Here is an 18,936-nt window from a genome sequence, read left to right on the forward strand (position 1 = left end):
TATATCAAGTTCGAATTTACTGGGATTTATTCAGAAATGAGACATTAGTGGGGATTTTGTTATTCTAAATAATAATTAAATGAAAGCATTAGCTTTTTGTTAACGGGGTGCTACTTAATGCCAAATACAAACGTTTGAGCGAAATCTGTCTAGATGGCGGTAACCCAAAACATTTGTAAAGCTTCACGGGAGAAAGTTAACTTGGGAGAAAGTTTATCAGTGTATAATATAATATATACATTATTTAATGTGCACAGGGCCGAAGCTGGTCATAATCCCGAATTGTGCAATTCTTTTATGTTTTTTAAACGAAACCAAATCGCTGTGTACATAGGGAGAACTTCGAATCTTCTTGTCGGGGAAGGAGCGGTAACAGATGAACTGCTTCCTACTTATTGTTAAGATACAATAGAATTCTCTCTAATCTAAAACTAGGGAAGGGAAAAGGAAAAAAGTCTCGTCTTACCTGCTACTTTGATGAATAGCGGTGCTTTCCTCATCCGTATCAGATCATCCAGCTAATCAGACTGCTATATCCATACAATCCCGCGGCGGTCTTTCGCTGCGTAGTCGGCAACCGCGAAAATTAGCTGCCTTTACAAGTACTACAACCACCGTTTAATACTAGACCGTCAAATCTCGGAATGCCTGCTATTGTTAGCTGGGCGAGCTCAATATACGCAGGTGAGAGGAATAGAAAGGAAAGGTTCCGGAATTGTTTCCAACGGAAATAATTAGATAGTGGAATGGCTTTCAATGGGTACTAGGGAAAAAATGGATATGCTCACTGACTTATTCCGGAACCGTGGAAGGAGTTTCATTGCTTATTTTTATCCTTCATGTTTTATTGAACATTTTGTTTAAGGACAGATTAATTTTTATCAATTTATGAAACAAAAAATATATATATATATATATATATATATATATATATATATTTCGTAGAGAAATAAGTGTTTGCAATGTAAAATTGTATTTTTATTTAAAATTTGCTTAAAGGCATAACGTTTTGGCGAAATTACATAATTTTGTTTATTCCAACGAAATTTAATATCTATCAGAACTCTTATTACGGTAAAGTCAGAGTATTACATGAAGTTACAATACGTAACTGTAAAGTTTTTATTTACTTAAGGTATTGTAGAAAATTGTAACTGTAAAAAAAGGGGGGGCAGACAATCAATAAGAATAATAAATAATATAGTTACTAACGAAACGCTAGCTACGCTCACAAAGTAGGAGCTAGTTTCATAGCAGGCGCTCAATCCCGGAACGACTGAAATTCCCTATACTCAAAATTCCTTTTTCTTTCTCCTCTTAGCTCATCCCTACTTTCACGTACCATACCTACAAATCTTGGACTCTTACAGCAAACAATAGAATTCGTTCCGGGATTGAGCGCCTACTCCGTTTAATAGTCAGCTCAAGGCTGTAGATAGCTCAGGCGCGGCAGGGACCATAGTATTACTGTTAAGTCCATTTCTCACTGTGTGATTGCTATATACAAATTAGATATTCCCACTGTTCAGTTTTAGTCAGAAATAGCACTGAATGCGAAGATTAATGGACCATTAGGAATGCTATGTATAATTCTAAAACAAATGTAATCATACTGACTTGAAAAACGCAACAAATAATTAGCAAATGTTGTAATGCAGGAAGTGTTAGAAATATTTTAAGGAAATATAATTTTCATGGCCGAATATCTAGAAGAAAACCCTCTCTCAGTAAATCGAATAGAAGGACATGATTACAATTTACTACGATCCTTGTTAAAATACCTCAGCATTTCTGGAAATCAGGCTGCATTTGTAACCGAAAGTAATGAACTTCAAGTGAAGAAACTTACTTGTTCGGTAAAACATGGTAGTAGTTTGACAGTCTTGGGTAATATGAATGCTTGCAGCCTTAGAATTCTATATTTTATTGATGGAAAAATTGATAGTTTTATGTATATAAATATTTTAAGACAAAATTTGAAAAACAGCGCACAAAAAATAAGCAAATTGGCGACTTAAAACTTGATGATGCGAAGTATAACCTCCACATTTGTAAACTATGAGCTTTATATATCTTTTCCCATGGAAGAAAACGCTTTTGCTTAGTCCAGACTTCATTCTTATTTAGCGTGTCTAAAGACTTGTTTTGCTCTAATGTTCTTTTGATTCACTGCAGATGTAATTTTTGTTTCAGTGGTTCATATTGTTCTAATGACTGAGAACCACTACCTGAGTAAATATGTAAATAAATTGACAACAAAGTTTAGTTAAAGTTGGCTTAAAAACAAGCCATTCAGATGATAGAAGTTCAGATATATGGACTTCAGATAAATATTTAGTTGATTAATTGATTACGACAAAGCATGTTAAACCTATTTCGGTTGGGATAGAATCCCTTCCTCCACGATTTTCCGAGGACAAATTATTAATGTTGCATCTGAGAAAAAAATCACAAAATCTCCAATACAGCCAGCTTGTTTATCGGGAATCAAAACCGTAATGAATCGTTAACGCACAGCCTCTCTCCTATTCATGGAGTTACCGAGCATTTTTAGAGACTGATAAATACCGGCATTTCGTCCCCGGTTTTGACCCAAAGGAACAGACTAGCTGCGGAATTCAGTTTCATTGTTTTTCCCTAGGTAACGTGAACACGAGCTAAGATTTCCTTAGAAAGTCCTCCACTAAGACATCTCTCTCCTTAGGTATATATCCTTCGTATGCTTTACTTTATTCAAATAACCAACCAACCTGCTCCCGATGGGGCCGAACAATTAGGTTTCAGAAGATCTGATAATAAAGCTACAAGTCTGCTATTGGCGGGCACTATAGCAAACTGTGATACAGATTACTCAAAGTTTCGTTTGAAACTTTTCTCTCGAAACTTTCAAAAAAAAAAAAAAAAAAAAAAAAAAAAAACTTTTTCTTTTCGACATACAGATTTTATCGCTTCAAAAGATGCTCAGTAAAGATCTTGATGCCATTTATTGGAATATTCTAAAGTTTTGACTGTCATGATTTTCCTGATTTCCTTAACACCTCATGAATCATCATCTATAAATGTCAGTTTCAATTTGGAAATAAGACGAATTCAGCAGCAGCCAAGTCCAAGGAACAAACTGGATGTTTAAAGTTTGGAATCCCTCACTAGACTAACAAATAATCTGCTGGCGCATGGCTGTTCAGAAAGAATTAAGTGCCATATTCCTACAGATGTGACTTCGAAGGATTAATCTTCTTCCCCAAGTGGCTGAGAATTTCTACTGAACACTCTATTACACCGGCCTATCTGCACAGGCTCTGCCTTAGGGACTCCAGTCAGTAATCTTGTGGCAAAGTAGGTTATATGAAGCATTATTATCAGTAATGAGTCCTAGTACAAGATATACATATCTCAGAGCCGTCTGAAAAATATCTTTACATCTAGGCAGCTCGACTAGTGGAAAATGGTAAAGGTCTAAAGAAAGCTGTTAAGTTAGTTACAAATATTAACGCTCATGCTGATAACTTTTAGGCTTTTCACATAGCCCATTACTCCTAACTTAGAGTACACTGCAAAGTACATTGGTCAGTCTCACATAACGTTTAATCTTCCCATTTCTCATTTACCCATGTTTTTAAATCTTTCTACTCTGGTAACTCGCATATTTTTTCACGCTGTCTGTACCGTGATCTTATTAACATTATAGAAATATTTCGGTGAATTATTTTTAAAACTGCATATATACTGTAAGAATATTCCTTTAAACTAAGAATATTTCTGTGATAATGATGTAAATAGTTCTACAATTTATACAGCACAAGTTATAAGTTTATAATATACTGTTCACTTTAGATTCCAATGCATTCCTTGTAGATTTCAATGCATTCCTTTCAAGAGCCTTGTAACTCAACAAGCCGCGTAACTCAACAGCATATGTTTAAATAATGTCGTCTGTCTAATTCTCCCAACACTTGATTGTGGGGTACCTCTAATAGAAAAACACATCACATAATAGCAGGCTTATTGTACCCATAGTGGTACAGAGGGCAAAAACAGCAAATACGATATCACAGTTTCTTTATAACAACTAGTTGATAGCATTCACTTGTCTTGAAGTAGAGTATATGTTTTATATATTGCTACAGGAAGGGATATTGTCTCAGTAAAGAGATGTAACCGGGTTTCACTTTCTCAGATCTTTATATGTGTTGGAAGAAAGGAAGAAAATAATTCCAAAGTGAACCGCAAACCATATTTTTGTCGTTTATATTGGCAGAATAACAATATCTGTCCTAGAACTTTATTGTCAAACTATTTATAATTTCCTTTAACGTAGGAAATTAGAAGTTAAGGTGTGGGCTGTAACGTTTTAGTAAGTTGAATATTATTAGTCATGATAAAACATCTGTATGCCCATTTTTGTGTGACAAAGAATTTCGTGAATGGTTTCAAAGAGAAAAATCCAAAAATATGAAATACAACTTTATTTCAGGAGTCAATATTTACACTCCGAACGAAATTTCTTCTGCTTTCATATAGAAGAATAAAGCTACAGAAACTTTCCAGTGCAGTTGAAACCGTGTTTTCGTGCTTTTTCAGGTTGGAAGGGCCCGCACATTTTTATTTTACCTCCTATTCTCGGAACACAATAGTAGCCTTCGTCGCAGCATTCACAAAGGTCATCGCAAGGTTCCAACATTCCCTTGCATTTCCTGCAAAGAAAATTACAAGAATCAAAACAACTGAAATGAATATAATACGTAGGAAAAGTTTCTAATGCTATCAGTAGCATCTGATATACGCGGATGCACATTTTATCAATCTAATTACAAATATAAAACTCGTTTTTAAGATTAATTTAAGATCACAGAAGAAACTGTCTACTTATGCCTGAATTCTTCGCAGGAAAGCAGAAATACGTAAAAATTCAAAACATCTTCATTAAAAATAGTAAAATACAGAAAAAGATAAAACACCAGATACAGCTAAAACTGTAAGAAAAAAAATTCCAGTTAAAATTAGAGTTTTTTTGCAACAACAAACGATTTGGCCAAAGGGAAAGAAGGTAGATTTTTCTTTGCAAAAAACTGAAAGTTTACTTTTCCCACTCGGCAAAAAGACATTGAAAGTGCAGAAACTGAATTCACTGTTCTACTGAATTTCAAGTGTAAGCAAATGGCCTTTCATTAAGCTTAACTCGCGGTGTCCGCCGATAACATCGCGGCAAAAACATCGCGGACGAAAACGTCGCAGAGAAAACAACGCAAGGCGAAAACGTCGTGCTACAAAACATCGTGGGAGAAAACATCGCAGTTCTAAAACATCGTCGTCGAAAATAAAGCGGTTCAAAAATTTTGCAGTTTAAAAACACCGTCGTCGAAAATATCCTGGTAAAAAATAAAGTATCTACAAATCATCGCATGACGATAACATCGCAGACATGCTTTTTTGCAGGCTTTAATAACTGTAAATGAATATCCCCATAATGATTTGTGAGCGCAAGATGGAAAGAAGGATAATTTTTACTTTTATATTTTTTTATTAACTAATAAATTTTTGCTGAGAAAATAAGAAGGAAACTTAAGCATAGAAAATTATTACAACTTATAGCACTTAATAGAATTTTAAACTGACATAGTTAACTAACAAAGACCATCAATAAATCATTTTTATAAAGTTTTTACTGGTAATTTTTCATAAAAAGTATAATCTATAAGTTGCATTTATTTTTCTATTCTTAAGTTTCCTTCTTACATTTTCATCAAAAATTTATTAGTTAATAAAAAAATGTGAAAATAAAAATTATTCTTCTTTACATCTTGCGCTCACAAATCATTGTGGGAATATCCATTTACAGTTATTAAAGCCTGCAAAAAAGTATGTCTGCGATGTTATCGTCATGCGATGATTTGTAGATACTTTACTTTTTACCGCGATATTTTCGACGACTATGTTTTTAAACTGCGAAGTTTTTGAACCGCTTTATTTTCGACGACGATGTTTTGCACCACGATGTTTTAGAACTGCGATGTTTTCTCTTTGTGATGTTTTCTCCTACGATGTTTTGTAGCACGACGTTTTCGCCTTGCGTTGTTTTCTCCGCGACGTTTTCGTCCGCGGTGTTTTTGCCGCGATGTTTTCGGCTGTAACCTAACTCGCCACTGAAACTTTTAAATTGTTGACAATTCTATAACTATTGCATACAAGCTAACTAAAGGCATAAAAACCTTAACCAGAATATAAAAACAACATAATTCAATCACTTAAAAAAAAATGTACACTTTACCAACATATATAAGAATAAAAAAACTAAGCTCGCTGAGCCAGTTAACAGCGTGAGGATATATATATATATATATATATTATTGGTGCAGCCGATTGCAAGGAAAAAGAGAGGTGCACAACTACATGTTATAGCAGCCCATGTAATTTCAACGTTCTACTGCTACTCGTTCTTGAGTTATGTGAGATACGTACGTACGTACTAACGTCAAGAAGAAAAATATCTTTTGAATCTATTTTAAATTCCTTTTACAATCTTTTTTGATAAAAAGAGTACTTTATTCTGTCCGTACGTACACATGTCACTTTAAAACATGGTTCAAATTGTTTCAAGGGCAGTTGAAATGGATATTTTCGTAGAAATATGATCCCCGAATTTTTTCGCGTTTACAATACATCCTTTACTTCGTACAAGGAAGTAAAAATGGAATGTTAGGATACTGTTGTTATTTTTTACTAAGAGAGACCCTAGGTTTATCTGCCTTGTGAAGGATTGCCTTCGTGGAGGACTTTCTAAGGAAACTGGCTCGTATACCTTTTATTTATAATAAAAGCACGAAAAGCTCATGCAACTTGTCCGTTCGCCAGGACTTGAACCCGCAACGAACTACTAGTAGTCTTATCTTCTTTGTCTCTAATGGTCTCGTTTTTCATTAATAATGTGCCCACAATCGGAAATTGGAACCTTGAAGCAAATGGGAAATTTCTGTATGCAATTATAATTAATACATGTTTATTGCGAAGCATTTTAACGAATATTTTTGATGCTAAGGAAAAAGAAAATTCAATAAATATTTTCTAACTACCATTTAACATGGAAACAAAAAATTCAGTACTTATTCCAAAAAGGTTTCAGGGCTAAAATTTTCTTGAATTAAAGTAAGTAAAGTATTGCAATGTAAAATTTGGCACAAATAGAGATTGAATTTACGAAAATTTCTTCATTCAATTCATTTTTGTTTGTGAGAACTTTTACATTGTACTATTTTTGTTTATTTTAAACTTGATTAATATATTTCAGTTAAGTATTATTTTAACATTGTTTAGTAAGTCTGCGATTGTGATTTAAAAAATGATTAAAGTAAAGTAAATTTTTTTATTATGGCTATCTTAGCAACGGGATACCATTTAGTTAAAGGAATACAAAATTTAAATTTTTGAAAGGAAATTTTAGAAAATAAATGTAACTTCCTTCACCCTAAAATATGCTGCTTGAATATGAAACTCTTCGCCGGGTTTCTCATTCTCAGGCAACAAAAATCTCTTCTTTCCTCATCTCTTCACCTTCATTATTCATACGGAAAAAATACATCGCTTGTCGCTAGAATTTTATCAAAGTTGGTTTAAAAAATTTTTTAATACGCTTTTTACGCTTAACAGACTTCCAGACTTCTATATCTGCTATTTAGCTATAGCATAATTGCTCGACCTAAAATGATAAAAGACCGAACTTTTAACCGTCTGAATTTAATATTGCCTGAAACCTGTAAAGGTATAAGAAATTCAAGTAAATTATAAAAGAAAAGTGTTTTAGAGTTGTTTTTTAAGTTGATTTTTGAGTGTTCTACGCTTCATAGTTTTTGTATTTAACGGAAAATGGACATATAAGCGCATGCCGTTATATTCAAGTGAAATAATTTACTGCATATCGGAAAAAATTATCTCTTTTCATCATGATATTCTTTGCAGAACTATTACCGCAATCGAATTAAATCTAGATAAATTTTTTTTCCATACTGTAAAATAAAAATAAATTAATAATATCTTCTTACTGTTTTTCTTCGTTTTCTGTTTCAGCCCTTTCAGAAGCAGCTTCGTATAGTGAAACTAAGGAAAGAATGTTAGATAATTAATAAAATTGTAAAAGTTAAATAAAGACAATAAAATTGCATGAGATTAACAAACATGTTCTATTAGAAATTGGAACGGCTCAATAAGTTTAATTCAGTGCTAAGTAATTGCAGTCGCAGTTAAGAGAATTATTTCATAGCTAAAATGCTCGTTTGGTGGATAACTCTTGTCTCCTGATGAAGAAATTCAATTCGATATTTCATGCATCACAGACCGAATGCACAGACCGCCCTTCTGCGGTATATTCCGAGGGTAGAAGAGGAAAAAAGCCCTCAGAATAAGAGATATGGACAGTAGAGCCAGGGTTTCTTATTTAAGAGCGTCTTAATATTTCTTTCAGGAAGCTGGTAAGATAACAGTGTACAGTACCGAGAAGTAGGATGAATCTTTTTGAGGATACCAAGATCTGTCATCAGCATTTGAAGGGCTAGTATCATGAAAATGTTAACTAATTTAAATTCTTCGGAATTCTTAAAAAAGTAATCGAAAATTGGTCTAATTGGCGTGCATCTTCTTGCAGTGGTTAATATATGTAACTCACATTTCACACTTTCACATTCTACATTTGAATGCAATGCAAATATGATAATACTCGTATTCCACAGTCGTTTATTAATCGCACGGCTCTATTGCGACCTCTGTGGCCTGTACGGTGACCTCTACGGCTCAACTAGTATATTTCACACATGTCATCGAATGAAAAGGTTTTGAACATAGTATAATTACTCAAATGCAAAAATAATTTCTTTTTGGAGTATAATAACTAATGCTCTGCAAACTATCCTAATTACAGGTGTTACAAATTTCAGAAAGAAATTATAACGACCTATGATTACACAAAAAGAGTCTATAAAGTGTTACTAAGCTATTGAATTTCCTTAGTTTAATTGTGATTATAATGATTAAATGTTGAAGGTCAGAAAACGTTTTATTAATATCAGAAATTTAAGATAATAAAATATCGTTTCATAGTAGCCATCTGCCAGCTGAGAATTCTCAGTTTTATAAGCTTCAAAATGTACTTTGAAGTTTTCTACCAAAATGCTGCTTTGGGTCTGAATACGAATTTAACCCATTTATGTCTAGCGCTCCATTAAACTTTCTGCAAAGTTTCTGTCTAGTGCTAGGCTCAAGGGGATTCCAAATGCTGTATGTGCAAAAAATTTGTTCGATAAAAATACATATTAGTGTATAGGATGTTTCAGAAAGGTTGCGCACCGGAATGTCACACTGAAATCAAATTGCATATCCAGTATCTTGGTCTAAGAAATTAATCGAAAAAGGTAGACTATAACAATTTTGGCCACATGAGATCTTGGAGTGATAATGCATGGAACTTTTACACCCACATCGTAGCTACAAGAGTCGATAATAATTATTTTCTTTAGATAAATTATCTCTCTCGCACACAATGTTCATCACATTCAGAATTACTCTAGATATCATCAGTTAACAGTTTTGAGTAGAGCACATACAAATAATGCTAAAGACAAAGGAAGGAAAGCAATTTCGCAAGAAAGGCAAAATCCGTTGGCCTTCAGGAAATGTTAAAAGTTTTCTCTTGAAGGCAGGCATAGGGTTATTTTTATTTTTTGTGCATCTTCTTTAAGATTTGATCCTGCTCAATTGTCCTCTAAATCGACAGAATTTCCTTCAAAAACTACTTTAATCTAAAAGTGGTTTTTTACGCAATTTTATATTTTACACTGCCATGTTTCTGTTCCAGTTATTAATGCCAAGTTTTCGTATACCTATTTCTGAAAGGTGACTGTTACGTCCAAAAAGCCTGAATGAAAAAGGATGAATTTAAAATTTTCATTAGAAATGCTATTTTTTCTTCCTTATACAAAGTAAAGGAAGTATTGTACTCACTAAAACTTTCAAAGGAAATATCCATTTTTGATCGTTTCCAAATCTGTTTGGAGAAAGTTTTTGCTTGACATCTGTAAGTATGGACAGAATAAAAAACTCATTTTCTAAACCAATGTCTAATGTTATTGTTAACTGGATTTAAAATGGATTTTTTCGTGATGTCTTTACATACATATGTATCTCGCATAACTCAAAAACGATAAGCCATAGAACGTTGAAATTTTATACAGGGTGTTACAGTGCAGCGATAACAAACTTTCAGGAGTGATTGAGTACACCTAGACGATGGGAAATCATATAGCAGTGCATAGTCGAAAAAGCTTTCCTGGTGCGGTAGAGACGATACAAAAGTCAAGAAAGAAAGGATACGAATGGGATGAGAAAACATGTTTGTTATTCGGATCACAACAAATACAAAGATAAAACAACATAAAGAGATAATGATCCTCATCAAAGGTGTTCGAAATTACGACCCGGATCATGATGCTGGAACCGTGCATCCTACTTCTTCCATGCGATCTTCCATTTGTGATGTAGATCTATGCGCCAGAGAAGTGAGGCCTGTGTCACGGTCCGGGGTTGTAATTTCGAACACCTTCCTTTAATGACGATTCTTGTTCGTTTTTGTTCTTATTTGTACGTTTCTGCTTCACTAAATAAAACATGTTTTATCTCATTGTTCGTGTCCTTCCTTTTTTGCGTTTCGTCTCGTCACTACCGTGCCAGGAAAGCGCTTCCGACCATGCATTGCTATGTGATTTCCCATCGTCTAGGTGTATTCTATCTCTCCAGAAAGTTTGTAATTGCTGCATTGATACACCTTGTATATGGGACTTCTATCATACAGTTGCCCACCTTTCTTTTTTTTAATCAGAAATGGCAGTATAAAACATGGCAGTGTATATATATATATATATATATATATATATATACCCACCCACTCTTAGCCGGCTTATAAGTCCTCGGCCTTTACTTTCGCTATCGTTGGTCGTAGTCATAAGTTTCCAGCTACAGAAGACTTTGTGAATGAAGAAAATATTCAAGTTTTGGCTATCTAAAATTTTAAAAGAAGTAATTTTCTGCAAATAACGAAATATAACTTTTATTGCGAGCATCCATGTGCTATATTTATATCTGGGAAAATTTTATTCTTGTTATGAAATAAGTGTTTCTTTATTACAATGAAATTCCTGTTCTTTTCTACCAATTACCTTCAGGTAAATTTTATTTTAGTTAAATCTGAAGAGGTAGTACGTACACTTCTAAAGACAGAGTAAACTTTCAGAATCTATATTTTAAATTTCTGGATCTGATGTCTTTCTTTTAATATAGAAGGCTTCAGTGCAATTCATATTTTAGTTCTTACTATTTCATACGAAACGCAACAATATTGTTGCATACCCAAGTTGCATTCCTCGTTGCGAACCATAGTTTTTAGATCTTCCCAGATATGCAATGACGGTTTCTGGGAATTTATAAAAGCAAAAAACAAAATTTAATACTTAAACAACTTTTCAACGCAGCATAATCAAAGGCACATCTGAATGATAAAGTTGAACTGGCTCCATGCGCGTTTTTCGAGGATTCTGTGAATAATTTCGATCTTCAGAGTTGCGTAGATACTGGACATTAAAATAATTTCTCTGCAGAGAGTAAAAATCATTCCTTTTGTAGAACATAAGCTTAAAATTAATCGATAATGTGCTATATTAATCGAAAAAGGTAGACTATAACAATTTTGGCCACATGAGATCTTGGAGTGATAATGCATGGAACTGTTGGCAACTGGATGTTGCCTTTCACAAAAAGTAAAAAATGTATGCATTTTTTAGAGATTCCCTTATTTTAATCTTAATGCTATCTCTACCCAACCTTTTAAATTCTCTCGGCCTAACATTTTGATAAATTAAGTACCGAATGAGATAATTTAATTCATATTTTGACTGCTAATAATATAATGTGACCGAAAGCTATGTGATAATTCATTACTCAATACCTTAATGGTAGGAAACGTAGCTTCTAATGACATTTAGTGATGGCAAGGTGAATGAGAAACAACTAAAGAATCGAAGGGTAAGGCTAAATAAATATTAAAAAAGAGATCATTAATCTTAGCAGGAAGATATTTCTGGCTGCGGAAAACTCTTAAAAATATAATTCGCTAATTGAAAAACGTATTTTCTCTAAATTTAGGGAAACAGAATCCCCAATAACATGATTTTTCAATTGTAAGTAATACTGCATGCATTTTGCCCAGACTCAAACTTACTTTCGCTTTCTACTTAATTAGCAGTTTCCTTGTACATCATATATTGTTATCAAGGGTGAACAAAAGTTTCCTTCAACACCTCATTGAATGCAAACTTTGAGGAGTTTCTGCTTCCATGAATTTTGTGAAATTAGATTACTCAGTTAAGTCTTGTGATCTTTCTTCCTTCTGACTGGTTAGCCTACGCGAAAAATTGCAGCAAACAAAACATTTTCGCTGTCTTCATAAAACACTGCGACTAGAAAACTGATGTTTAAATTATTTCCAGGGGAAGACGTATCTTTCCTAGGAAATTTTTTTATTGTGTTTCGCTTTAGTAAATGTGATATGACTTTTGAAACATTACATGCTACATGCAGAACAAATTCAAGAAGTGTCTAGCTCTGACATTTTATGAAAATAATTCTTGAATAGATTGCTAAGTATTATTAACTGTTATTATTATTCGATGTTAAATACAATCAAAATTTTCCTTCTTGAAGAATATAGAAAACATATTTGTAAATATCAATAATATATTGAAAAGAAAATTACGACTTCTAGAAATTTTTTTCTTACTACTATCATTTTTCTGGAAAGATTAAAATACAAAAGGCATTTTCAAGATCGACTTTCTTGACAAGAATGATTTAACAATATTTATAAATCCCAGATTAAATATAATTAAATTACACAGCGGCATGCAAAAAAACCAGCTACTACACACTATGACATAATCTCCTGCCACTGCTGTTATAACACGTATGTTTCTCCTCCTTCTCGTATTTTTGATGGACAGTTTTGTTTTACGCTGATGATCTATGATAATGTTTTTTTTACATTGTTTCGCAATAAACAAACTTAACTTCTGTTTTTAGACAAGACTCGGGTAACCTGCAACCCAGTCAAGTTATCCTAGTAAACTATCAATCGGCTATATATTTTGATTTTTAAGCTGACACAGAAAATAGTCGAAATGAAAATCTCGCGTAATTAAATATCTCTGATATTCTAATTTTCGAAAACTATGAATATAAATTTTAGAAGACTGCAATAAAAATCTTTCACTTATGCATAATTGAGAACAAGTTTAAAAATTCATATTAATGCGCTTATCAAAGAAATAATTCTCGAAACCTATTAGAATTGTAGTTACTGTGCTACAATCAAGCTTTACGATGAGTGAAATCAGGAATAAACTAACACACAATGCAATGTGTTGTTACTATTACGGCAAAAACTGATGTTTCAACAATCGATTTTAGGAAAATAATTTTCCTCTGGAGGGGGGAAAGTCGCATAGCGATATTAAAATATTTGTTGTTTCTTACACCACTAATGGTTTTATACATGTATATGTATACACCTCACATTAAACGAAATTCTTCATTTTACTTACAATCATTTTCGATGGCACCCGCCTCATGATCCGCGTTACCATCGGCTGTTAACAGAAGGATTGCATAGGTAACGAGACAGAATATCAGCTTCATTTTCTTTGGCTGTGTAGAACGGCTGAAATAAAAGTCTTTGGTTATAACATGTAGAAAACAGTTTCATTATATAGAAATGCGAAGTGCTCATTTCATCAGAAAAGTGTTACAGAGGCTGTAACAGATTCGATGGTACCAGTTTTAAAGCATAACAAAAATCGCAAAAGTAAGAACTCGCATAATACAGTGTGGGCTGGAATGTGAAATGTGAACGCAGAAAAGTAAGCGCGAAGTATATAGAGGAAGAAAATTCGTTTAATCACAGATATTCAAGGTAATTATTTAAGTGAATGACCACCAGCTGCAATATAGACACCCCGCTGATGGTCGATTGGGGGCAACACGCGGCGTTCTGGCTAAGACTAGTACTTAAACAGACTCGGCTCCTGGAGTATATAATCAGTCTTCACAGTGACTAGAGCCATCGACAATTTGGTGGTCCGTTCAGGCGCGGCAGGGATCGTAACGGTATACTGTCAAGTCTTTCTCGGGCTGTGTGATCGCTACATGGTATATTATGTAATAGTTATCCTCGGGGGTTCACCTCAGTTGGTCAGCACAGGAAGTCTGACTGTGATTCTGTTTGTCTTTTACGGCCCGCGTTACCTAGTCACTCTATCACATATATAAACCTGACTTTGTTCGCCTTTGCGCTCTTGCGCCCCCGTGGATCGTCTCTAGACATTGAGGCGTCATATACTATATTAAGGACTCTCATTAGCCTAGGTCAGGGCTCTAGTGCACTGCAATATAGCTAGAGATGCAAGGTGAGCTTTCTAAAATTTTTTCTCCAGAATTAGCGTCGGTGTTGCAAGAAGTATGCAACAGACCGATCATCTTCCAAAATACACGCCGATCACCAGTGGCGTAACTAGAACTCTTGGGCTCTTATGCAAAAAACTTTCCTGTCCCCTTCCCTAATAAATTTATTGTGCTTGAAAAAGAGAAAAGTTAAAAAAAAATAAGTGTTCCAGGAGCCAATGTTTTGATGATGATTTTTATCAGATCTAGTGTTGCGCCACTTATGGTAAGTGAATTGCCTCAGTTGGTACTTTGTTTGAAAAGGAGTGGCAACGCCTCAGTTTATCGCGAGACTGTGATTAGAACAGTAGTTTAAAGATTTTTAAAATAGAAATGAGTTTGTAATGAAGAGGTTTGTTGCAAATAATTGAAATAAAGTGTTTATGCCTTTAAAGAAACTTCTTGTCGGCTTTAGTGTAGAATTGGGTTTCCCTGCGATTGACGACATTTTTAAAAACATTTTGGCGATGAAACCTCACTTCTGGTTACCACGATAGTTTTAACTTTGTTTTAGCTTCCCGATTTTATTTAAGTGAAAATAGACTGATGTGTACATGGACATATTTAAGGCAGTGCGCAATGCCTAGTTTGTGGAATTCTAGGATGCTTTTTAAGTAAAAACAGATCGATGTGTACATGGACACGGATCTTATGCAATTCTTCGACTTCTTATTTTGGTTTTGTGTAGCGGCCATCTTGAAATTGTGGCTTCCTGGCGCCGATCTTGGCGTCAAAAAAGAATCGCCAATAAACAAGGGGCGCCAAATTGTAAACTTTTACCCTTCTTGTTTGTCAGTTTCAAGCGAGCCGTCTCATTTACTTGATTTAATGAGTATCTTTAGGCTAAAGATAAGTAACCGACATCTAGAGTAGATGTTAAAAAGTCAAAGCACGTTCTTAGGGAACCAGTTGAAAGGTACGTAACACAAAGAAATAAAAAAGAAAATATTTTCCCTTGACCAATTGTGAAATTTAAATTTACTTTAGTCTGGATGCAATATCTGATATCAGATGATTTTAATCAGTTTGTTTAAGATTTTTTGTAGGCGTGCGTGCGAATGTGCGATACAAAATTTTCTCTCCTTTCACTGAGATAAACTCCATTCAGTCTTTTCACTGATAACAAATGATAACAATAGTGATAGCAAATGTCTATAAACAAACGAGCATTCCATGTAAAGTATAGCATTAAGAAAAGGAAGGAAGCCTGAATTTGCTGAGATATTAAAAAAATCCAGTAGGTTTTACATACGAATATATTTCAATATCTTTCATTTTACATACAAATACACTGACTACCAATAAGTATTTGGACACCTATGCAAATGACGATATTTGCGGTCCTAAGGTACGTCACGGACTCCGCAGGTATATATCGTGAAGAAAACAACATCGGCTTTAGTCGCATGCAAGATGCAGTTCGGAGCTCTCTGATTTCAAGAAAGGTATAATTATCGGGTATCACAAATGTGGCCGATCCTTAAGGAACATATCTAGCGATCTGAAGTACCCAAAATCGATAGTGGCCTATGTGATTGAGAAGTGGAAGGTGAGCGGTGATTGTCGGAATGTGCCCCGAATCGGCAGACCAACGAAACTGGAAGATAGAGATCAACGAGTGCTGTCCAGAGAAATTCGGAAGAACCGCACCCAACCGATGGCCCTCATCCACGAGGAGTTTCAACAGGCATCCGGGAGTATTGTTTCAATGAATACCATCCGTAAGGAAGCACATCTGCTTGGTTTTCATGGTCGTGCTGCTGCCCATAAGCCTTTGATCACAAAGTCCAAACGCGCTGCTCAGTTAATGTGGTGCAAAGCACATCGAAATTGGACCATAGATCAGTTGAAACAGGTTCTTTGGAGTGAAGAATCAAGTTTCACCCTTTACTGTTCGGATGACAGGGTCTGGGTCTGGGGTTTACCTGGAGAACGTCTCCTGCCAGAATGCATTGTGCCAACAGTCAAGTTCGACGGAGGTGGAATTATGGTCTGGGGGTGTTTCTCCTGGTATGGGCTGGGACCCTTGGTCTCCATTCATGGTAAACTCAACTCCGATGCCTACTGCACTATTTCGGATGGCAATGGGCTTCCTACGTTGTGGCAGGTTTACGGGTTGGACCCCTGTTACTTTCAGGACGACAATGCCAGCTGTCATGTTTCGACGTTAACCAAGGCTTGGTATGGTGCCAATGGAGTTCATCGAATGGATTGGCCTGCCCAGAGTCCAGACCTGAACCCTATCGAGAACCTCTGGGACGAGTTGCATCGCCGAATTCAGGGGTGCACTACCCGTGCAAAATCGGTGAAGGAACTTCTATGTCTTCTCCAAGCCGAGTGGAAGAAAATACTACTAGCTGTCATACAAAGACTTGTGGAAAGTATGCCCCACAGGGTCCACGCTGTATTACCTCTCGTGGAGACTCTACCAACTATTGATTTTGAATAAAGTTAGTTTTTCTTTTCTATCACAGGTGTCCAAATACTTATTGGTAGTCAGTGTATATTGAAATATACATACAAATATATTTCAATAATTCAATTTTTATATAAAATCTGCGCCAACCTAAGATTTCTTCGGTTAATTTAGTAAAGTAATAAATAACTGGTTATGTTATAAACTGAGCGATAGGTAAACGGACAAAAAGAAATTACATTAAACTATAGTGCTCTGTGACTTACTCAGCTTAAGAACATGGCATATGCAGTAATATACCATGTAATAAATAAGAACTTTTGTAATGTAAATGATACATTTTTTAAATATAAAACATATTTATCATAAATTATATAAAGAAATCTATTTGAACGTATAATTTTTGTAGAAAATATACATGGTAAATTTTTTTCCTCACTTTTTACAAACGTTTTGGTACACTAAACTAATTGAATACATGATTTTTAGAAAATTATGTACGGTATTTTTTTTTCTGTTTCCTATTAATTCTTCTCCATCTATACTGCTCTTCTCTATTGTTTTCCATAATTAAATGAAATTATAACACTGGTGGTCAAAATTCATCATAAAATCAAAAGTGCTTCTTTATTTAAAATTTGCGCCTCCTAACCTTCGTTTCTACAAAATTATTTATCAATACCTGGACGTCCATTTTCTCAGCCATCTCAGCTTCTGCACTCAATAGTGATAGGTTTGACAACCGATTTTATGTCATTGTGTTTTTCAAATATATTTTTATTCGTTTTAGTTTTGAAAATGATCTTTCACTTGTAGCTGTGGTTACAAGGATATCAAATTTTGGACTTCTGTTCTGAAAGTATTTATAAATAATAGTAGTTGTACTTTTAGTGCATTAGTAAAGTCTTCTTTATATGTTTTCTGTATTTTTGAAACATTATTAATAATTTCCGTATTTGTTAATGATGACAGAGTTTTAGGTTCCAAAAAGGAAAACGCTATTGCAATGTTTGACATTTTCAGTCATTCTATATTTTAACTGAGCATTTGAAATATCAACAGCAGCATAAAAAACTGTTACTTTAAAAGATATTTCGGAATTTTCAAAACTGTTATCCTTACATAACTCATCCAACAATTGTTTTGTCTTTATTTTTCTTTCATTTTCAAATTTAGTTTCTGTGTTCCATTTATTTGCAATAAACTCAGCTTCTTTCCCAATATCTTCAAACTTGTTTTTCATATTTTGCATAATGATAGACACACTTTTTAGATATTGATGAGCTTCATTCAAGTCGATTCATTTTCTTTGTAATACTTGAGATGCTGCATTAGTAAAAAGATACAATTTTTCCCATAAAAATTGTTAAGAATATAAATTTAAGAGATTCCATTGTTTAAACCCATTTGCAATGTCTTTTTCCTCGCTTTCTTAAGTTAATATAATTACATTTAATGCTTTCAAGATGTCAAAGCATCTCATTTTAATTGCTATCAAAGATGATCATCATACAACCTACCTTGTAGGATTTAGATTTTCGGCAGCAATATCAGAGTCTTCTGAAGAAAGTAACTTACATCTTTTTGCAGGTAAATATTTTGAAAATTTCGAAATACTTTACACCTAGCATTGCATCACTCCAAAGAAATTCAGAAATTGTTCTCACAATAGATGAACAACAGCCTAGCCCCGGTTACCACTAGTAACTCGAAAGTTGTCCTGTAGAAGCACACAGCTTTTTTGTTTTGGTTTGTTTTGCTTTTAGTTGAAGTTTGGGTGTGTGCAACACTGAATTCAGTTGTTTCACCTACTTCCAAGGGTCCCTATATGCATCATATGGGTAGGGAGCCCTTAAAAACATAAAAGAATACGGATTCTATTTCAAAAATTAACCTTAAACATGTAAATGTAGTTCAGAAGGACATTCAAAGGCTCCTATGCGACGGCATTCCTTCATTCTCTTATTTACATAACTGCCTATCACGTCATC

At 34.3% G+C, this 18,936-nt stretch overlaps 1 protein-coding gene across 2 annotated transcripts in view; it reads right to left on the bottom strand.

The window, feature by feature from the left end:
- Positions 1–4,451: 4,451 nt before the first annotated feature.
- The window catches only part of LOC118186661 (uncharacterized), a 198,436-nt gene continuing 183,951 nt past the window's right edge, over positions 4,452–18,936 (bottom strand). For both annotated transcript variants that reach the window (XM_085817889.1, XM_035356780.2), the window contains exons 2-4: positions 13,635–13,750; positions 8,037–8,091; positions 4,452–4,694 (exon numbers count right to left, since the gene is read on the bottom strand). In XM_085817889.1, the coding sequence (XP_085674015.1) occupies positions 4,532–4,694; positions 8,037–8,091; positions 13,635–13,750 (334 nt within the window). In that variant the 3' untranslated portion in view covers positions 4,452–4,531. The remainder of the gene's footprint in view (positions 4,695–8,036; positions 8,092–13,634; positions 13,751–18,936) is intronic.

This window comes from Stegodyphus dumicola, chromosome 6, assembly GCF_044657685.1.
Source record: "Stegodyphus dumicola isolate Sdum_Otavi_A_Nest chromosome 6, ASM4465768v1".
NCBI classification, from domain to species: Eukaryota; Metazoa; Arthropoda; class Arachnida; order Araneae; family Eresidae; genus Stegodyphus; species Stegodyphus dumicola.